This window comes from Monosiga brevicollis, genomic scaffold (assembly GCF_000002865.3).
Source record: "Monosiga brevicollis MX1 MONBRscaffold_11 genomic scaffold, whole genome shotgun sequence".
In the NCBI taxonomy this organism is placed as follows: domain Eukaryota; class Choanoflagellata; order Craspedida; family Salpingoecidae; genus Monosiga; species Monosiga brevicollis.
This window is the reverse complement of record NW_001865048.1, coordinates 224,242-245,310: the sequence shown is the minus strand read 5'-3', so window position 1 is coordinate 245,310 and position 21,069 is coordinate 224,242. Positions and strand designations below refer to the sequence as shown.

At 54.3% G+C, this 21,069-nt stretch overlaps 6 protein-coding genes across 6 annotated transcripts; 3 read left to right on the top strand and 3 right to left on the bottom strand.

Annotated features, from left to right (window-relative positions):
- Positions 1-237: 237 nt before the first annotated feature.
- Positions 238-3,938, top strand: MONBRDRAFT_25656 (uncharacterized protein; the record flags this gene model as incomplete). The annotated part of the gene is made up of 16 exons (XM_001746130.1): positions 238-317; positions 395-491; positions 646-869; positions 969-1,128; positions 1,214-1,327; positions 1,436-1,493; positions 1,665-1,768; positions 1,882-1,983; positions 2,276-2,351; positions 2,503-2,804; positions 2,950-3,029; positions 3,127-3,240; positions 3,307-3,465; positions 3,547-3,604; positions 3,698-3,767; positions 3,850-3,938. 16 exons carry the CDS (start codon positions 238-240, stop codon positions 3,936-3,938), a joined length of 1,887 nt encoding a protein of 628 aa, XP_001746182.1.
- A 703-nt stretch (positions 3,939-4,641) lies between these two features.
- MONBRDRAFT_44237 (uncharacterized protein) lies at positions 4,642-7,176 on the bottom strand (the record flags this gene model as incomplete). The annotated part of the gene is made up of 6 exons (XM_001745985.1): positions 4,642-4,884; positions 5,027-5,172; positions 5,402-6,334; positions 6,444-6,650; positions 6,751-6,821; positions 7,049-7,176. 6 exons carry the CDS (start codon positions 7,174-7,176, stop codon positions 4,642-4,644), a joined length of 1,728 nt encoding a protein of 575 aa, XP_001746037.1.
- Positions 7,177-7,974: 798 nt separating this feature from the next.
- Positions 7,975-9,069, bottom strand: MONBRDRAFT_37169 (uncharacterized protein; the record flags this gene model as incomplete). Its single annotated transcript, XM_001745984.1, has 3 exons — positions 8,930-9,069; positions 8,648-8,763; positions 7,975-8,579 (listed from the first exon to the last, which is right to left on the bottom strand). Exons 1-3 carry the CDS (start codon positions 9,052-9,054, stop codon positions 7,975-7,977), a joined length of 846 nt encoding a protein of 281 aa, XP_001746036.1. The 5' UTR covers positions 9,055-9,069.
- A 16-nt stretch (positions 9,070-9,085) lies between these two features.
- Positions 9,086-9,478, top strand: MONBRDRAFT_25654 (uncharacterized protein; the record flags this gene model as incomplete). Its single annotated transcript, XM_001746129.1, has 1 exon — positions 9,086-9,478. One exon carries the CDS (start codon positions 9,086-9,088, stop codon positions 9,476-9,478), a length of 393 nt encoding a protein of 130 aa, XP_001746181.1.
- A 168-nt stretch (positions 9,479-9,646) lies between these two features.
- On the bottom strand, positions 9,647-12,004 carry MONBRDRAFT_8432 (uncharacterized protein; the record flags this gene model as incomplete). The annotated part of the gene is made up of 4 exons (XM_001745983.1): positions 9,647-10,231; positions 11,192-11,323; positions 11,498-11,560; positions 11,849-12,004. The coding sequence occupies 4 exons, from the start codon at positions 12,002-12,004 to the stop codon at positions 9,647-9,649; spliced, it is 936 nt and encodes a 311-aa protein (XP_001746035.1).
- A 6,943-nt stretch (positions 12,005-18,947) lies between these two features.
- On the top strand, positions 18,948-20,963 carry MONBRDRAFT_21527 (uncharacterized protein; the record flags this gene model as incomplete). Its single annotated transcript, XM_001746128.1, has 11 exons — positions 18,948-19,037; positions 19,119-19,198; positions 19,290-19,365; positions 19,475-19,535; positions 19,637-19,700; positions 19,799-19,861; positions 19,992-20,112; positions 20,240-20,313; positions 20,407-20,584; positions 20,689-20,760; positions 20,871-20,963. The coding sequence occupies 11 exons, from the start codon at positions 18,948-18,950 to the stop codon at positions 20,961-20,963; spliced, it is 972 nt and encodes a 323-aa protein (XP_001746180.1).
- Positions 20,964-21,069: the final 106 nt, after the last annotated feature.

Here is a 21,069-nt window from a genome sequence, read left to right as displayed (position 1 = left end):
CCGAATGGACCACCGTGAGAGACAACGATGCCTAACACCCATGATACGCAAAACAACCAGAACTCGCCATAGGGCATGACCCTTTCTTGAATTCAGCTCTCCAAAATCACAAAAAAAGTTTGAAAAAAAAAAAAAAGTGTCTGACAACTGAAAGGAATTTTTGACTTCACCTTGTTTTATTTTCAAAATCACAAGTTGTTGTTGTTGTTGTTGGTCAGTGGACTGGACACCTCGATTATGGCAGCCAACCGGTTCTTGCTGCGGTGGACGCGGCCCGTCAACGAGTTGCAACAGCTGGCGACTACGCTGGTCACGCGGTGGGTGCTTGTGTCTTTTGACCCCGCCACTGATTTAGTTAATGCGGTGGACTGATGTTGTGGGGTCGCGCTCGTAGGTACCGAGACGCCATCGCTACGCTGGCACAAGCACCAGCGCAAGATACTGGAGCCATTTGGCATGCAGTGCAGCAGCTGGCCAAAGCCGAAGCTGACGTAGGTCCCGCCCAAACGTGTAGCTTCTCATCCGCATGCAGACAGCCATGCTGTCAATGATGCTGGTGGTGGCGAGTGCAGTGTTCTTTCTTCATGCCGACTCAGACCGCCTCCTCATGTCTCTCGTGTGTTGCGGCGCGCTGCGAACACCTAGGTGTTTACCCGAACCATTGAGGCTGTCTTGCCCTCGGTAGCTTCCTCTAGCGACCCGGCCGTGCGCAAGGCCAGCGTCGAAGCCAAGACGCAGCTCAAAGCCGTCTTTGGTGAGCTCACGGCCAACGTTGCCGTCGCAGAGCGACTCCAAGTGCTGCTGGACCAATGGCGCCAGCTCGGCGCCAGCGTCAACCTCGACGAGCAAGACCATCGTTATGTCGTTCGGTACGTTGCTGTGGCTCTACCTTGCTGGCTACAAAATTGAGCTCTAGGGTACACCATATCCATATCCTGTGCTCATTTCACCGTCACTGGCGCCCGCAGGCTGGTCCGAGAGTGTGAGCGAGCCGGCTCGATGCTGACTCCCGCAGATCGAGACGCGCTGCAAAAGCTGCGGCAACGTGAAACTGAGCTCTGTGCTACCATTGAGCAGACTATCAATGAGGAGGACAGCACCGTGCGCTTCACCGCAGCTCAACTTGAGGTGCGCGCCAGCTGAGTTCCCTTGCCAGTTGTAGATGCAGAAATGCACAAAGCTCATCTCTGCCGCTTCAATCACACGCATTCAGGGTGTGCCGGCTGGTGTTTTGGCTGGCTGGGACCGTGACGACAAGACCGACGAATATGTGCTCTCCCTCAAGGCGCCCAGCGTCGTACCCGTCTTGACCTCGTGCCACGTTGCGGTACGCCTACGTCTACTCGTGTCTTCAAATGTGTTGTGCGCAGAAGAATTGTTCATGTCTCATCCTTGACAACGTGCCATTGCACCCGCCGGTTGCATGGATACCTAGGAAACCCGCAAGACGATGGAACAGCGGCGCAATCAGCGGTGCCTTGAAAACTACCCTCGTCTGCAAGAAGTTTTTGCTGTCCGTCAACAAATGGCCCAGCTTCTTGGCACGTAGCAATGTCTACCATGCAGTCTGGCTGGATTCTACCATGCGCCCTGCCTCGTACATTGCCTCCTCTGCCCTCATCATTGGCCCTGCGCTCATGCCGTCCTCTGCACAACCTTTCCAGGTAAAAAACATCATGCTGACGTCATGATTGACGGTCGTATGTGCGAGAATGCCGATGCGGCCCTCGATTTTCTGCAAGGCATTGCCAATCGTCTCTTACCTGCGGTACGGCCAACTACTCGTGTTGAATAGCACCATTTCTCGACCCTGAACCATTCTGACCGTGTTTGCTGTCGGTCTCACTCTTGCTGGCTGTCAATTGCTGCTTCTTCCCGCAGGCCGTTCAGCAAAAAGAAGGGCTTCTGGCCTTTAAGCGTACGCAAGAGCCACAGGCCACAACTCTCGAAGCCTGGGATCTGGCCTACTTTCAAAAGCTGCAGGTCAGTCTGCTGCCTGGTGAACTGTCCCTTTCTATTCCATTCGCGCCTCAGAGGCCGATTCATTTCAACGTGATCTCGGGGCCTGCTGCAGCGCAATGAACAATTTCAAATCGATGAAGATCTCATGTGTGAGTATTTTACCTTGGATCGGGTCATTGATACCGTGATGGAGGTGTACGCTTCCCTTTTGCATCTGCGGTTTCACGAGGCAAGTGTTTCGTTGTCTGCAGCAAGGTTTCTGCCCCTGTGTCGGCTGACAAGTAACCATGCGTCTCAAAATTCATGGCTGTAGTTGAGCCGGGACGAGTGCTGGCACCCAGAAGTGCGTTGTTTTGCCGTCCATGACGACTCCACGGATGAGCTGCTCGGTGTGTGGTGCAGCGACTCTTTTTTTTTTTTTTGACCGAGTTGACCCCGTGCACATGAAGCACGCACATTACGTTGCACACCAGCTATTCGCTGATCCGACTGCTCACGCTTCTGGTTGTCACGCGTTGTTTTTGGCGATGACTGGAGCAGGTCATTTTTTCTTGGACATGCATTCACGGCCGGGTAAATATGGACATCAGTGCGTCATGCCTATCCGCCCCAGCTGCGTGCGGGATGGACAACAACAGACGCCCATTGTGGCCATGATTGCCAACTTTCCCCGCAACACGGCGGACCAACCCGCGCTCTTGCGTCATTCACAAGTGACAACATTCTTTCACGAATTTGGCCATGTGTGTCACGGCGTTTGTACTTCGAGCAAGTATGCGCGTTTCGCTTGGGCCTGGTCCATCGTACCCTACCCAGCAGGCGTAGAGTACGACTACCTTGAGGTACGAGCAAAAGTCTGTGCTGGTTGGGTGACAGACTTGATTGCAATCGCCATGTTTTTTTGTTTTGTTTTTTAAAAAAAATCCCAGAGTTCCGCGAGCTTTCCCTCAGCTACACCCACGACTATCTTGACGCGACTGGACACAGGTGCCATCGATGATGTTTGAAAACTGGACCTGGGATGCCTCAGTTCTCCGCAAGCTTTCGTGCCACTTTAAAACATTGGCGTAAGGGCGCGACGCCGTGCTTTTCTTCATGTGCAAGGGCCTCGTCTTACTCCAACCTTGTTGGGCGCCATTTGAATGGAACTCTGGCATGGTCTAGCCCCTTGCCAGATGATGCTGTAGAGCGCTTGATTGCCTCACGATTCCACAACAAGGCTTGGGGCGAACTGCGGTACCTCTACATGGCCATGGCCGATCTTCGTGTTCACATGAAGTATGCAGCTCGTGCCATTCATACGTTTGTGCGCATGCGATTCTACCCTGTGTCATCATGTCGCAGAGAATCTGACCAGCCCGCGTCTGTGCACACTCAAAGTGACTTTGCAGACCCCTTGCAAGTATACAATGAATTGCGGTTGAAGTATGCTCTGTTGCCTGCTGAGCCTGACGCCAACCCTTGGACCGCTTGGTATCATCCCGTCATGGGCTATGACGCTGGGTATGTCTCTGCTGGAGCGCTTCTTTGTGTCTCAAGTCCCCCGCCACTGCTCTTATGTCTTTGGCACACGCACAAAAATAGTTACTACAGCTATGCGTGGTCTGAGGCCGTGGCTACGGATCTGCTTCAGACTTTCAAGGTGCCCATTGAAACACGGCGGTTTTTTCCTGCCTTCCGATGTGGTCCACTGCCTATCACTTTTCACTGCTCTCAACTTGGGATTCCATTATAGGAGCGAGCTGGCGGTTCCCTGTTGGTTCCCGAGCAGGGCGCTGAGATCCGTCGCCATATTTTGGCCCCCGGTATGTCACGTTGGAGTCCAACCTTGACCTCGAGATGATCACGCATCACATTCTGACGGCGCCAATGCTTCATGTACTTCAGGAGCGACTGTCGACGGCAAGACTATGGTCAAACAGTACTTGGGTCGTGAGCCCAATTTTGAACCATTTGTCGCTCGCATGTGCGAGTAGAACATCGACGCCCCATTCCCAAACAACGTGCTTCTTCTCAGATTTGCCCGGCTCAATTGGGTCAAAAGAGGAGAATCATGGACTGGCCAACGCCGAGGGCCAGACGGACCGGGTAGCACCAGTAGTTTGCAACAAGCAGACATGGCGCGATTTCAGGGGGAAAAAGAAACGTGAGGGAACGTCACAGAAGGTAACAAAATCAAACTCAAACCAAAACTTTTGGAGCTGCACTTCCCCAAGTGCGAAGCATGACCATACACGTGAGCAATGGACCACAACAAAGTACAAGTATCCTGGCAAATGGTTTAATGATAAAACACGCGTGCACACACTCGCAGGCACAGGTCAGGAACATGTCCTTACATGTTAAGAACACGAAGAAGCCCACAAACAAGGGACTGGCAAGCGCTTGCCCGCCGATCGCAGCGAATGCAAATGGAGACGATTCTTGGGCGCGTGGGAGTTCTTTCGCTGGTGGCCGAAAACGGAGGCCAAGCCAAGAAAGAGCGGAACAAGCTCAGGCAAGACAGGTGGAACAAACTGTATTCAGGGAGGACGCGAATCACTAAGACTCTAGGCGTGAGATTAGCCACAGTCACTTGATGACGAGAGGCCACGATCGAAAGAACACAATGTCATAGAACAAGATGACAAAAAAGAAAAAAAAAAAAGAAATCCTACGAGCGGTCGAAACAGGTCAAAGCTAAAGAAGACGCGAGGCCTTGTTGAGTTCTCGGGCCAGATCGCGAATAGACTCGGCACAAGGCTTGGCCTTTTCGCTTGTTTTAGCTTTGGCTAACGCGGCGGCTGAAACCGAGAGTTTCTTCAAGGTGACCTTGTCGAGTGCTTTGACATTCTTTGCAACCTGCAACAATGCCTTGACGCTGGCGCTGACACTCTCCACCATTTCGCCATACGTGTCGTCTGTACCGTAGCGGAACAATTGCTATCAAAGAACACACGGGTCAAACTGAGGTGAGCAACAAAGCCAAGCCTCTTGACCAGGAACGATTTTTTTTTCATTGTTTCAAGGCAGGTGAGAAACACGTGCAGCATTTGCACGTGCGCTCTATATTGCAAAAGCCTACCTGGCTCACGCTGAAGATCTCGCGGGTAAGATCAATGAGTTGAGCAATCAAATCTTTGTCGACACTCTTGTCTCCCTCAAACCCCTTGCGCCACGAGGTGCCCATTTGAGACTTGGTTCGCTCGAGCTTAGATCCAGATGCCTCGCCTGCAAAAGAGAGATTTGACATGAGTGACAAGGTGCAAGGAGACGGTCATGTCATGTCATGGCAAAGACAAGAGACTGGGAAAGCTGTTGGGTAGAGGCTCATGGCCTTGAAGAAGCCAAGGGCGCAAATCCAAGCACAATACAGATTGGTGCAGGGCGGAAGCAAACGCCAGGGATGCCTGCGTCACCGTCTCATGCGCAGACAAGTCGCGGCCAACCAAGTACTCACCCTTTGTGTTTTTGTGAAGATCATCGAGCTGATGTTGAAGGTCGAAAAAGCTGGGGCGCTCGCGTGACTCAAGGGCCCAGCATTGGGTCATGATTTCATAGAGACCGGCCGGGCAGTCCTGAGGTTCAGGCATGCGATACCCACCCTCGAGCTGGTTGATAACGTCACGGGCTTCAAGGCCGGGGTAAGGCACATCACCAAACGTGGCAATTTCCCATAGAGTGATGCCAAAGGACCAGACATCCGACTTGACGGAAAAGGCATCGTAGCAGAGGGCCTCGGGGGCCGTCCACTTGATCGGCATCTTGGTGCCAGTGCGAGCCGTGTACAGGTCATCCACGACTCGGCCCATGCCAAAGTCGGCAACTTTAACGGACAGGTTCTCACCGACGAGACAGTTGCGGGCAGCCAAATCGCGATGGATGGTATTTTGGGCTTCGAGGGCGGACATGCCATCGGCGATCTGTTGAGCAATGTAGAGCATGGAGACATGGTCCAGCTGTATGCGGGATTGGGGGAGGCGGAGATACGAGAGAAGGTCGCCGTAAGGGACAAACTCTTGTACAATGTACATGGGCAGCTCGGTGCTGCAAACACCGATGAGTTTGACGAGGTTGGGGTGCTGCAGCTTTTTCATGACGTGGGCCTCCTTCATAAACTCGACCGTTTCCATCGACTCCTCCTTGATGGTCTTGATGGCCACGGTTTTGTTGTTGTAGATGCCTTTGAATACTTCACCATAGTTGCCACCACCAAGCCGATCCCCGAGAATGACTTCAGAGCGCTTGAGCTCCCATTTCTTTTCCATGTCCATGCCAATGACGATCGTCTTGGCATGGGCCTTGGGGGCGATGTGATCGAGGCTTGAGCAGAGGCCATCGGAGCGGGTCTGGTGATGTTGAATCAACTCGGGAATGGTGGGAAAGCAAACGCCTGCAACATGGTCAGGACGGCCGGGTGAGATGATGGGGTACCATGGGGCAGGTTCAAAGGGGTCATCGTTGATGGGCAGCAATTTGCCGACGGGCAGGCGCAGACCAACCTTGGCGAAAAAAGTAGCCTTCATCGCCTTTGGTAATGCGATAGTGAACAGACTTGCCCTCTTTCCAAACATCCAGCGTGTACTGTCCGGGTTGGCTCTGAGACTCGCGCACAAGGTACATGCCATCAATACCGTGTTGTTTAAGCAGGTAATCGGCGCCGTTGCGTGAAATGGCACCATGACACCAATCGAACAACTCCAGGGAGCCTGTGGGGTTAGGTGATGCGGTGGATGCAGAGCGAGTCAGGGAAGCGTATGGGAAGGGATCAAGGCAGAGCAGGGGAGGATAGACCTGCGTGGAACAAACCGTCAAGGGCTACCAGCGAGCAGGGGATCCAGCCCTTTTTCTTCGTGTTCAGATTCTGTGCATTCCACCATCTAGTGTGACGTGACGAGTCGAGACAACAAGCGGCCACAGCACACAAGAGAAAAGTGGTTGTGTGAGTTGGTTGGATCCATATGCACGAGGCATCCAAGGAAGGGAATGGGACAATGCGAAAAAAAAAAAAAAAGTTGGCAGAGGAGGCCATGGCGCATGGCGGATGCGCGGCGATCATGGCAAGATGCGTCAAAAAGGGAGCGGGGCAAGGCAAGAGGGGGCGTACCCATCATCAGGCGCGGCGTTTTTGAGAATCTTAAAGTTGTCGCCCTTGCTAAAGGAGAGTTCACCCTTGTGTTGGGAGGCATAGTCATCCAGTGCCACAAAAATGTCGTTCTTCTTGGTCGCGCTCATCGCGACGGAGCAAGGAGGAGGGCGGCGGTCTTGGGAGTGTCGAGGGCGTCGACGCTCCGAGGCAAAGGTCAGCCCACGAGTTGGCGTGCGTCGGGCCTGGCGTCGATGAGACGATCACAGCAGGAATCACAACAAGGCTTTGTCTTGGAAGAAGCCAGGCGAATGCCGAGCATGGGGACTGCAATCGGGGAGGCGCGCTCAGGACCCAAGCCGAGGAGGCTCTGCTGCAAAGCGAGGCGGGGCGGCTGGCGACGGGCTCCGATCAAGCCAGTCGGTCAGTCCGTCAGCTTGATATGGATGGCAGCCACGAGTCTGGAAACAAGAAGCAGGCGCATCAGCCCGCAGCGCAACGACTTGAGTCAACCGCCGGTGGTAGACCAGGCAGCGACGGGACACACACACACACACACACACACAAGGAAAAGAGCCTGCGGGACAACACGACGTCAACGCAGAGACCCCCCGATCCGGATGGAGAGAAAGAATATGAGAGAGAGAGAGAGAGAGAGAGAGAGAGAGAGAGAGAGAGACAGAGACAGAGACAGAGACAGAGACAGAGACAGAGAAGGAAGGGGAAGAAGAGGGCGGAGCTGGCGGGGGTTATATGGGCATGTGGACTTTATGTCTTGTTGTGCTTGTGTTGAGGCTTTTGTCCCGCTACCAGATGACAGTGTTAGCTTGAAGAAAGAAAAGTGGAGATGGCGTCACACTTTAAGTCAGAGAGAGTCAATTCAACGCGAACAGGGCTCAGCCCTTGTCAAAACATGAAAACGTTCACTGCGTTCGTGATCTGCAGTGTCATGCCGATGTTGAAGTCGATGCTGGGCTGGAGGCGGCATCGATCTTGGCCCGCTTGAGGGCAGACATGCCTGCGGTACCAGGTGGGCGGTGAGAGGGGTGAGGGGCAGTGGGTGTCGCCAATGTGTTGCTCATGCATCTTGACTGTTCTTTCTTTCCTTGCTTCTCTTTCGCTCCACGGCTGGTGGTGAGAGCGACAATCAAAAGGCATGTGAGCTCACCGCCGTCAATCCAGCTGGCTTCAACACATTTCAGAACTCGACGCTCGTATTCCATCTTATCGTCCACAAACAGCCTAAAGAAGGAGGGCGCAATGGGCGTGTGAGCGAGCATCAAGATGACAGGGCAAAGAGACGGCTCGCCACCCACACGCGCCAAGGTGGCGAGCAGCACATTCCACGTCGCATGCAAAGGTGTCACCCACTTGGCAGCTTCGTTGTTGGCGGGGCTATCTGGGTTGGGCTCATCGAGTAGCGACTGAATCGAAGTCAGGATGGTGCCGACATTGTAGGCTGAGCTCCATTGTTTCTGGAGAATGTCCAAGCAAATCTCGCCGTTGACATATACTGCTCGATTGAACGGGGAGAAAAGTGGTGAGGAAACGTCTGTGGGGAGGAAACGTCTTTTGGACTAGGAAGCTTGACTCGCTTCGCTTGCTTGGGTCAAGACAAACCGTTGGGATGAAAGACGTCGGTGACAAAAACGACCTTGGGCGCTCGTGTCGGGTAATCTTCTGGAAAATCGAGCTGTAACCGAAAAACCCCGTTGGCAAAAACCGAGTCTGGCGGTCTATCGAGTCGACAACAAACACGAGTGCATGAGTGTGTGTCAGCGCACCACCAGGGTCAAGCAAGCAGGTGGAGAGAGATGGATTTGCGTCACAGGAGCGGCGCGTGACAACAAGCACTTTCATTCGGAAGCGCATCGCTGACGTTCACCCGTGTGTCCGACGTACCCGAAAATGGTGGCCGTCCAGCGCATCAAGTTATTGCTGTGCGGGTGAGCGATGATGCCATCGGTATTGTCAAGTTTGATCTTCTTCAGATCCCGCAACAACCGCTTGCGCGCCAACGTCGACATGACCTGCGGTTCAGCAAAAAAAGAAAAAAAAATGCGAAAAACAAACACAAAAAAAACAAGAAAAAGAGAAAAAAAGTTGTGTGTGTGTGTGTGTGTGTGTGTGTGTGTGTGTGTGTGTGTGTGTGTGTGTGTGTGTGTGTGTGTGTGTGTGTGTGTGTGTGTGTGTGTGTGTGTGTGTGTGTGTGTGTGTGTGTGTGTGTGTGTGTGTGTGTGTGTGTGTGTGTGTGTGTGTGTGTGTGTGTGTGTGTGTGTGTGTGTGTGTGTTCACCGAATAAGCTCTCATTCGGCGAGCTCCTTCAGCAAGCTCTCACTCGACAAGCTCTCACCGGGCAAGCTCTCACTCGACAAGCTCTCACTCGACAAGCTCTCACTCGACAAGCTCCCCTCAGGTTTTTTCATGCTGTGCGTCTGCTCGTATGAGTGACTGCCCCGACGTATCGGAAAGACTGGTCGTGTGTTCTGAGTGCAGCCTGTATCCATTGGATAGAATAGGAAGATTGAGCGGGAGTTCGGGGCTCACTAGATTCAATTAGTCCGGTCGGTCTGCAAAAGCTGCTTGGCCAGAGCACGTGCTGGCAAATAGGGTGGTGCCCTAGTCGTGGGCATGGGCCGATGGCGAGGGCTGTCCCGGTTGTCCAAAGGCATCCAAACGAGCCAGCTCTTCGAGGGCTCGCTGCATCTCCTCTTGTTGAACACGCCGCTTATTGCTTCGAAAGCGCTCCGAGCAGCACAAATACGAGAGCAGGCCAAGCGTCAAGAGACATAGCAGAATGAAGATGACCACAAATATGGGGTTGGCAAAGGTAGCCCCACTTTGCAGCTGATTCCAAAACCCTTGCGCCGACGGGGTCGCCTCAGGACTCGTCGTCGTGGTCACTGGTGTGCCAGTTGAAGAGTGCACCAGCGTGGCAGTGCTGGTGCGCAGCACATCAACGCTGCTGGTACTGGTCGGATCCAACGGCTCATCAGTAGGTTCCAGTCCAATCCCAAAGCTGCAGGCCAGCTGTCGCTCAAATGTAAAGCAGAGGCCCTCGTCCACGGCGACGCTGATGCGGTCGGCAACAGCAGTCGACTCTGCCCAGAATGTCACCGTGGTGGTGGTCTCGTTGCCTCGGACGGCAATTTCTTGAACGTCGTACTCGTCCACCACCCCATCGGTGCGCAGCTGATGCCATGCCTGAAAGGCAAGACGTGTCGCTTGCGGCCCGAGGGGATCCAAGACATACGAGCTAAAGTTGAGGCCCAGCAGGGTCAAGGTAGCCAATGCAACCATGGTTCAACACAAGAGCGATCTGGCCTTAATGGCCCCGCCCTCGGTGAATGAGTTCTGCTCAAGCAGGCAGACGCCCAACACGTATGCGTCAAGTAAACGGTCGCACTGCACGGGGAGAAGTGCACAGCGACAAAATGAATGGAAATGGTCTCGTGCCTTGCTGCCTTTGCCTGCTAGCCGTGTCCTTGCAATCCATCAGTCGGGTGGCGCCCGGCGGAACGCCCGAGGCCAACTTTGCCGGTCGGTATGTGTCTTTCGGCTCCATGCATGCATGCCACATCTCATGCATAAACTCATCCGTATACAGCGATAACCTCACTGTTTATTACGCTACATGACGTGATGACAAAGCATAAACTCGTACTTTTGCAACAGAAAGTCGGCCCAACTCGAAAATCTGACATTTGCTGATGTGTTTGTGTGAAAAAAAATTCACATGTCAATTCAAATGCTAAAAAACCTCGAAGCGGTAAGTCATTGCTGCTGCAGTGGGCTGGCCAAGGACAGGAAGTAGCTTATTCGCCAGGCTCAAAGAGCTGCACATAGGCAATGCCGTGCGGTTCGAGGCCCTTCATCAGCAAGTCTGGTGTTCGGTTCATGTCGCAAAAGCGGACATGCAGCTCCATGGGGATCCAACGACCATCCGATAGTTGGCAGCGTACCGTGCCCTGCGCACTGCAGATCCACAAACCATACACACAGCACACGCGTCAGCAAGCAAAGAGTTCAAGATGCATCTGGCCCAAAAGAAGGGCGGCGAGAGGAGGCGGGGGGAACATACTCGCCCAGAGGACCGTGAAGCAGGAAACTATTGGTCCAGGAGGGAATGATGGATCTGGCAGCTTGCTCCTCGGTCAAGCCCACTTGGTGCCGGAAGTTGACACGGTCGTAGTGCAGAGGCAGAAGAGTAATGTCCATGCCCAGTCGCTCCACAAGCTGTGGGTTGTTGCGCAGCTTCTCGCTGAGCAGCACGAGGGCCTCTCGCTTCCCGTACGCCTGGTGCGCAAAGGTGCAGGCAAAGATGCAGTCGAGTGAGATGGTGCAAGGCTTTCTCGCGCGTGGTCATGCTATGACAGGGCAGCAGTAGCAACGCCAAACTAGCGCCGCGGGTCCTTAAGCTCCCATTGGGCCCCATGTGTGCACAGTGCCAAGGGCAAGAAAGGGACTCACCTCGTCCGAATCCAGGTCGTCAACCCATAGAATTTGCCGCTCGCGCTCCTCAAACAGTAACCGCTACACGTGGCATCAGAGACACAAGGCAGTGACCCATCGCACATGAGATCAGAAGACCAATAAACGCCAAGCTGCGTCACGCATGGCCGTCAAACTCGGCCACATCAAGCCACTTCTGTGAATGTTCGTCCTGTCAGCTCTCACCTCCTCAATGGCGTCCGCCTCGTAAATGGACATGTACAAAGCATTGAGAAGATGAAACGCACCTACGAGACCCAAAAATATGACCGTCTCTATGAGGCTGCGAAAGGTCTCAGCACCCATGCAAATCAGCTGACGCGGCTCTACCTGGCCGGAGACGTTGACCACATACCAAAAGTCATCAGTCCGACGCGCAGAACGAGACCTGGGAGCCGCCACAGCGAACGACGCTTGGTGCCAGCTGCCCATCGCGAGGCCCAGCGCACCGATACCTGAGCTGGTACCCGGCTTGGTGACAGCCATGGCGCGCTGGGCGATAGACCCCGGCTCAGGCACGCCATGCGCCGCACAACGCCGAACCCAGACCGAATTGGCAGCATGGCTAGCCGCACACTGACAAAGTCGACTCGCGGACCCTGTTCGCTCTACACCAGCCTATGCCCGAGAACACGGGGGTGCCATCAAATCCGACGCCCAAGCCACAACCACGCTGTGCTTCTATCCGCTCGCCCAGCGTCGCTCAGTGGCCGTCCGTCACGCTCTCTCTCTCTCTCTCAAGGAGAAGAAAATTAAAACTCTCAGCATTGACATCTTCTGAGTTTTTTTCTACATTTTTTTGGAGTCCAACGACGTTTGTTGGATGTTTCACTTCATCTTTCCACAAGCTTTTAGCTTAATTAGATCAACAAAATGATATTTTGCGTCGTTAACTCTATACACGTCTTCATATTCTTTATCTATCCAAGCAAGTTCTTCAAACCTTTCTTCTCTTTCTTCTCAACTGCTTCTTCTTCGTCTTCGTCTCAGGCCGCCATCGTGATGAGTGAGCGCGCGCCGCGGCCTTCCAGTCGGTCTGTGGGGGAGGAGGCCAGGGGTGCGGCGGCGGGATACGTCCGGCAGCGGCGGCGGGTTGCAACGGCAACGGATGAAGCTGGTCATATGAGTGACGATGCGTCTCGGTAGGCTTGGCTCGGTGCGTTTGTGCTGGATGTTGACCTCGGCTCACGCACATCCCACTTTTGGCCCACTGCCACCGCCACCGCCACGTCTGATTTGATCGTGGTCTGGCAGGCGTTCTTCAACTGAACAAGCTGCATCACAAGGCGCAGCAGCGGCTGCCGCACATGGAGGTGGCGAACGGATGAATGAAGATGGAGCCGGAGCTGGCTGGTATCTGGAATTGGTTCGCAGTGCGCTGACCCTTATTATTTTCTTCGTACTCTACCTTCCTGTCCAATATTTCATCATCGACCCCTGGCGAGGCGTCGATCATCACAGCGACGAACATCTCGTCCAGCACGTCAAAAGTCGTCTTTGCCCTCAAGGTTTGCCCAACACCCCATCTCGCCCTCTGCGCTGTGCGGCATCATGACCTGTGCTCCTCTTACTTCTGCCGCCCTCACTTGCCCATCGGCGTGCCTCCTGCGATTGGTGTCTCAGGCGTTGACTGCGAGTACGGCAACTTAAACTTTGATCAGCTTCACTAGGCCCCAAATGCACCCATATTGATGAGTCTTACCACCCCACCCCCATCCAACCTGGTCCTGAGAAGGAGGGGAGAAGTGAGGGGTTGCTGGTGGTCAAGTGCAAGTTGGGCCGAGCCTGTGCACTTGTGGTGGCATCCATCTTCAATTTAAAGCCCACATGGGCTCATAACCAGTCATCATCTTCTATGCTTTGGCATCCGAGGCCAAGCCCTTGGACTTTGGCATCTTCTTGCTGGCTGTATCCTCAATGTCCTTGGGCTTGTAGTAGTGCGGCGCGACCTCGACCAACCACGTGTTCTCAATCTCAATCACGTTGCGCAGATACTCTTTGGTCGTGTACACCAACTCGTGGTACAAAACCCACCGTGGGTTCTTTTCGAACAAACTGCTCTGGGGATGAATGTTCACCGACTGTTGGTGCTTCACCGTTTTGTAGTTGCCTCCCTTCCCGAGGCGGGCCGTATGGTAAAAGTAGCCTGCAGTAATGGCCTTGCGAATGCCAATCGAGTCACTGGGATTGGATGACAGCTCAATCTCCACGCGCTCCACCAGGCCCGCCAGCTGATCGCGCACATCTCGCGCCCGGCGCATTGATCGATGTTGGATATAGTTTTCAAAACACCACTGCATGCTGTAGTTGGTTTCTTCCCATTGAGTCCACACATTGAGCAATGTCAGATGATCGCCACCAGGCCGGTGGAAGTTGATCCGCGCATTGTCTGCATGCACCCCCTAGCAATGGCCGGCAAGCAGACAGATTAGCACGTGCACGTGATGCATGGTGATGGAAGAGGGCGTGGTCAGCTAAGCGTCAGCTGTCATGTCGGTCAGGTTTTTACGCCTCGGCTTGACCTACCTTATCCTTGGGTCGATAAAAGAGCGAGCCGCCCGTGTTGAGCATGGCTGTGATGGAAAGAATCTCTTCCACCACACCGTACTTCTCCGAGGCAATGAGCATCTTGGCCATCATGGGATCCACGGGGAATTCGGCCATCCTCCGGCCCAGCTTGGTGAGCTCGCCCTTGTCGTTGAGCGCCCCGAGGGCATACAGCTGCTCCAAGGCACGGATGAGCGTCTCCGCTGGCGGGGGGTCCATGAAATCAAAATGAATCAGATCGTTGATGCCCAGGCTTTTCAACAACAACACCACGTTTCCAAGATGGGTGCGCTGAATCTCGGGAATCGTATTGGGTTCCATCTCCTGTTGAAAGGCCAAGGCGGTGTACAGACGAAAGCACTTGCCCGCCGCCACGCGCCCAGCGCGACCTGCCTCCCACCCATGCAGCGCGAGACACAGGACATTAATAACCAGCTGTCGCTCGCTTTTGAGCAACGTCCAGATGGCGACCAAAAAAAAAACACTGCTAGCCTCCGCAACGCGACAAGCCAGAACATGAGCACGCACCGCTACGCTGGTTGGCTGAAGCCTGGGAGCAAGGCGTCACAATCAATGATTCCATGCCAGTGCGAGGGTTGTACGACTTTTGTTTTGAGAAGCCCGGATCAATGACGTAGACAATGTTGTCAATCGTGAGCGACGTCTCGGCAATGTTGGTCGCCAAAACCACCTTGCGCGCCCCAGGCGGCGTCGGCTCAAAAATTTTGGCTTGCATGTCTAACGCAAGGTCGGCAAGGGCAAACATCATGCACGGGCCACCATACGTGAGACCATGTCAGAACCATGCACCCCGCGTGCATCTCAGTAGCTGCAACAAGTGCCGTGCCACCCACCAGAAGGCAAGTTGGCATAGATGGGAAGGACGATGAGCTCGGCGATCTTGGACCCAAGGCGTCGAGCCTTCTCATCCAAAGCCTCCTAACAAGAGCCAGCCAGCCAGCCCCAACCATCCGGCAGGTGAGCAAGGCCTCTGCATGTTTCTGGTGAGCTGCAAACATCAAATAAAGCCAGCTGGTGATACCTTGGCAGCCTCAATCTCTTCTTGTCCGGTAAAGAAGACAAGGATGTCACCCGGCGGTTGAGTCAAATGCACCTGCACAGATCGCAATGCACAGGCAGGCCAACCATCATGAGCCACCAATCGACAGAGCCCGTTTAGCGCATACAAGCCCATGAGTACGGCACAAGGGTTGCAGCGACAGAGTAGTGGCTGTGTGCGGCTTTGGGCTCACCTGAAGCACTGAGACGACAGCAGCACCGAGATAATCTGCTTCGGGCGCCTTGGAGTAGAAAATGTCCACCGGAAAGCGCCGGCCAGGAATTTTGAAGACGGGTGCATCATCAAAGTATGCTGAAAACTTTTCGGCGTCCATCGTTGCACTATCGCATGGCAGACCAGTCGCATGGGCGGATGTGAAGCAATGTCGACTGGTGGCTGGTACCAAAGCACCTTGGGCGAAGCACTGTACCTGGAGATGAGCAGCTTGAGGTCTGAGCGAAAGCGAGCAATGTCCTTGACGAGACCAAAGAGGATGTCGGTGTGGAGGGTGCGCTCGTGCGCCTCGTCAATCATCATTACCGAGTAGGAGGCCAGGTCAGGCTCACCCAAAAACTCGCGTAGCAGCATGCCGTCGGTCATGTACTTTAGCGCAGTCCGCTCCGAGGTGCAGTCCTCGAAGCGAATACTGTAGCCCACCTCCATACCCAGCTTGACATCCATTTCCTGAGCCACGCGAGCGGCCACAGACATGGCGGCCACGCGTCGGGGTTGTGTGCACCCAATACGCTTTTTGTCTACTCGGGCAACGATAGATGTGGTCAGCCTTGAGAAAAAAGGAAAAAAAAGGGGGGGAGGGGACAAGTGTTCCATCCAGCCATGACACGCTTGGCCTGCACGCCGTTGCGCACCTTTGGTATAACCGGCTTCAACCAGGTATTGGGGCAGCTGGGTGGTCTTGCCAGAACCCGTCTCACCAACGATGATGATAATCTGGTACTCCTCGACTGCCTTGAGGAAGGCTTCCCGATAGGCAAACACTGGGAGGCTGCGGCGCACCTCTTGGATGGATTTGCGGGCCTTTTCCGCCTCGCTCTCTTGGGGTACCTGCAGACGCGAGAACAAGGTGGAATAAGCCCAATGAGTCAGGCAAAATCAACTTGAAACCTCTGCCACTTCCTACAGCCTCGGGGCTCCTACACCCGCTGGGCTCGCAACGACGCTGCGCATACCGCATCTTCCTCAGACATGGTGCCGCCAAGCTGGTGGCCCTTGACAAACATTTCGTTGATTTCTTCGTCAATCACCAGATCGTAATCATCTTGCTGATGATACTTGGCTGCATCTTTGGCGCCTATGGCGGTATGATGCACGCAAACGCGCTTGTGAGCGGGAGGGACTGAGTCAAGTGGGCGAGGACGGAGACAAACCAAACCATCGGCCCGGCGCGGCGACGCCTTGAACGCACTTACCAGTCTTGATGTGGGCCATGTTGAGCAAATCCTCCTCCCACAATTTTTGCTCGACGTTACCGGCGTACTCATCGGCGGGCACTTCCTCGTAGCGTCGGTTCAGAACGGACATTTGTTTGTCCTTGTCCCAGGTTTGATCTCGGTCGTTCACGTACTGTTCGGGCATCTCATAAGCGTCGACCTTGAGCTTGCGCTCGAGTTGTTCGTGCTGGCGGGCCAGATCCAGGGCTTTCTTCTTTTGCTCCAGATTGCGCCGTTCAGCCTTGGTCAGTTCACCGCGAAACAGTGTCTCTTCGTCGCGAATTTCTGCTTCCAGTTCATCCATTTTCTTGACTTTGCGCTCTCCCAGGTATTTTTGTCGTGCCCTTTCACGGAGCTGAGGGACCAAAGCCTTGCGATCCTGTTCGGCCTGCTCCAGTCGTGCCTTGGCTTCTTCCATGCGTTTCTTGGAGCCGGTGGGGGCGACGTTACGGGTGCTGTCCTTGTCGCGCTGCCGCAGACGCGCCGCAAAGGCATCGCGTTCCTCCAAGTCCTGCAACCGTTCGGCCTCTGACACAAGTACAAACAAAGGCCACACTCATGATTAGGGCTCAGTTTTGAAATGAAAACCACCGTGATGGTCTAATATGCCAGGGCCGTGGCGACGTACCGGCTTTGGCCAGTTCGTCTTCGCCGTCATCCTGACTGGCCGCAGCCGACTTGCGATTGCGACGAGACGTGCTACCACTGTCGTCATCTTGATCCAACTTCATTGTGCGTTGGCGTGTGTGCTTGCGCCGCTCCTCTTTCTTCTTCAGCTAGATTCGAGGCACCAAAAGACGATTGATTTGACGTGAGCCTCGAATCAAGCAAGTTCCTTGGTACATTTTTGTGACAGGCCATTGAGACGACTATACTACAGAACAAAAAAAAAAGTTTAATGGGCATCAAGATACTTTGGTCGGGACGGGGTCAAGGTCTTCTTCCTCAAGCAGCGAGTAGCTGGCATTGCGCTTGGCCATGTCGCGGGCCTCCTGCTCCCGCTGGCGATTTCGAGCCGTGGCCTGTACCGGGTCGTTTACACATGACACGGGAGACAGAGGAATGATAAAAGAGATGCCAATTAGATACGGGGTGGGATGCAGCGGTGAGCAAGCGCCTGTTGGAATCGCATGTGCATACCGCGGCACTCGATTTGCGGGGCACGCGATCATACAACTGGTCCACAAACGCCTTGGTCTTGCTGTGGTCCCAGCAAGCAGGCAGACGTTGATGAGATGAAATGAAAGGCACCAGTACCAGCACCAGCACCGGCACGAGCACAGGCACAGGCACAGGCACCGGCACAGGCACCGGCACAGGCACCGGCACAGGCACCGGCACAGGCACCGGCACAGGCACCGGCACAGGCACCGGCACAGACACAGGCACAGACACAGGCACAGACACAGGCACAGGCACAGACACAGGCACAGACACCGGCACAGGCACAGGCACAGATCGATGGTCGACGTACGCATCACTGGAAAGCGTGCCGGTGGCGGTAAGGTCGCTCAACAGGGCATTGCTTGACTTGGCTCGCTGAGCCGAGGCAATAATAAAATCCGCCACCGTCCGGTCCGAGTAGCCCAGCAAGTTGTGGAGCTCGTCCGACACCCAAGTTTGCAGGCCCGCCATCCTTTCGAGCTGGCAACGCCGCGCTCCTTCCGCCCGTTACCCTACTTCCCTCCCGCCAAAACGGTCGCCAACAACAACACCGATACCTCGGCCGCCGTCACTACACCGAGCAAACGACACTCAACGACCTCAACGACCTCAAAGAGAGACAGAAACAGAGAGCTGAGAGCCGAGAGAGAGAGAAAACTGAGAGAGATAGAGAGACGAAAAAAGAGAAAAACAGAGCACTCGTGAACGGAAGTGTGAATATAACAACACTTCATCTCAACATGTGACTTATGTGGCACTTTGCTTGGTAGTTTCCAACTAGCCGTTACACACACACACACACACTGGAAGGTACGTCGTGGTGGCGGTGGGACCGGGACGTGGTGGTGGTACTGGTCGTGGTGTTTGTGGTGGGAAGGGTCTTCGTTGTTGTCGTCGTTGTTGTTGTGGTAGAGAGGTGATGGAAAAGGTTGATGAGACAACCGGCTCACGCGCAAAAGGATCTTTCCTTCGCAGGCGCAATGGCTTCTTTTTTTCAGGTCAACAAGCGATCGGCCACCAAGGCGCCGGTGGAGAAGCCTTGGGTTGAGAAATAGTGCGTGCCGGTTCACCGCTGCTGGCCCTCGTCACTTGACCCGGGGGAGATCAAATGGCTTTTATTTTATCTTTTTTCATGTGTGTTTCTACAAACGGCTCACCTTCTGTGGTTGGACTCGCCGCAAATTGACGCCGACGCGGTGTGCCGTGGATGGAACATAGTCGCCCAAAGACCACGCATGATGTGGCGCACCAGAGTGAAGTCGTGGCCATGTTGCAAAAGTGTGTGGCTGGAGGAGACGTGAGTCATGCTGGATTTACCTTGCCATGCCAAACTCCCCGTCCGTCCACAAGAGTTCATCGCGAGTCGATGCATTCGCAGATGCCCCACACCCTGTTCTATGGTCCCCCTGGGACAGGCAAGACCTCCACGATCTTGGCCGTGGCCCGCGAATTCTTTGGGTAAGCAACATGCGATGACCCGTAGCGAGGTGTTAACCAACCATGGCCCACCCTCATTTAACGCCACTCGCTCTTTGCACCCATTGCATAGGCCACAACTCATGAAGGAACGTGTCTTGGAGCTCAACGCGTCTGATGAGCGTGGTATTGGCGTTGTTCGAGAAAAGGTGGGAAAGCATTTTCAGCTGCCTGGTGCCCACGACCCGTACCCAAGTCTTGCACTTAACACAGGGATAGGGCCTCACCCAACGGGCTCTTTGGCTCAATTTGCTGTAGATCAAAAACTTTGCAGTCATGACCGCCAACACTCGAGTGTCTGGTGGCTACCCCTGCCCACGTGCGCCTCGCCCGCATGGCTGCTGAGAATGATTCAACTTGCATTTGCCGGTCTCTCACATTGTGTCTTTGTTTGTTTCCCTTGTGCACGTGCTCATGCAGCGTTCAAAATCATCCTCCTGGACGAGGCAGACGCCATGACAGAGGCAGCTCAGTCGGCGCTCCGGTGTGTCTGGCACTCCACCGCTGGCCAAGTCACACAATGCCGTTCGTGCTGAGCAACTTGTTCACAGAGTCATGTTTGGCCTAAATCCGTGCAATTAGCCGAACCATTGAACAACACAGCAACGTGACCCGGTTTTGTATGGTCTGCAACTACGTGTCTCGGTGTGTGCCTATCAACCGCCATTCCTGCTTGCTGCGCCGTGCAAAGCGTGGCACATCACCCGAGCTATTTTGGAGCCCACGCGGTACGCGTTGACTCATCTCGCCCTTTGATTGCGCTCATCGATTCCAGCATTATCGAGCCGCTTGCCTCGCGTTGCGCCAAGTTTCGCTTCAAACCGTTGTCAGACGCTACCGTCCTGGCACGCTTGCAACACATCCGTGACGCTGAGAACGTTAAATGTGCAGACGAGGTGATGCCCTTCGCTTTGTCTCTCTTCTCCTTGCCACATTCAAAGCCGTGCTTGGCATCATCACTCGCTTGCCAGACATTTGAGCCCCCGTGAATTTTTCTCTGACCGCTTTATCACTCCTCAAAAGGTGCTCCAAACCATCGTCAAAGTCAGCGGTGGAGACATGCGTCAAGCCATCACCTTTTTGCAGAGTTGTCATCGGTACGCTTGTTGCTTCCCCCTTTTTGCCTCTTGCGGTGACTGCTCATGCTCTCGCCACGCGCTTACTTGATCTTCCAATCAACCTCTAAATAGTCTGCGCGGTGACTTGGGTATCGAGACGTCGCACGTCGAAGACGTCTCTGGCCTCGTCCCTCAGAGCACCATCAATGAACTCCTCTCGCGCTGCAACGAAAACTCCTTTGAAGCCCTCCAAGCATCCGTGGACGATGCCATATTATCGGGCTTCTCAGGGTCGCAGTTGCTGCATCAGGTCGGCATGCCGTTTTATTCAAAAAAACTGCTGACAAGCCTGCCATAATTCTATTCTTTGGCACCCGCTGGTGCTGGCTCATTCCTCTGGACAACAAAACGCAGCTACATGAAACCCTCATGGAGATGGAGATGGACGAAAGCAAAAAGGCCAAAATCCTTCACAAAATGGCAGTGGTGTGTTTTGGTTGATCAATGCTGCGCGGCGCGCTTCTCGCCTCGGTCCCACCATGTTTCACTCTTATCTCCACGATCGTTTGGGCTCATGGTGTCTCGTGGTGCAATAGGCCGATAAGCGCTTGATTGACGGCGCTGATGAACAGCTCACCCTGCTAGATGTCTTGGCTGAAAGCATGCATATTCTGAACCACAAGGCATGATGATAGGGACTTGTGGAAATTGATGAGTGTTGTTCCAGTGTGTACGTGCGCAAAGAATGGAAGCGTCAGATGCCGAGGGTATCAAATTTGATTGACAAAGGTGACG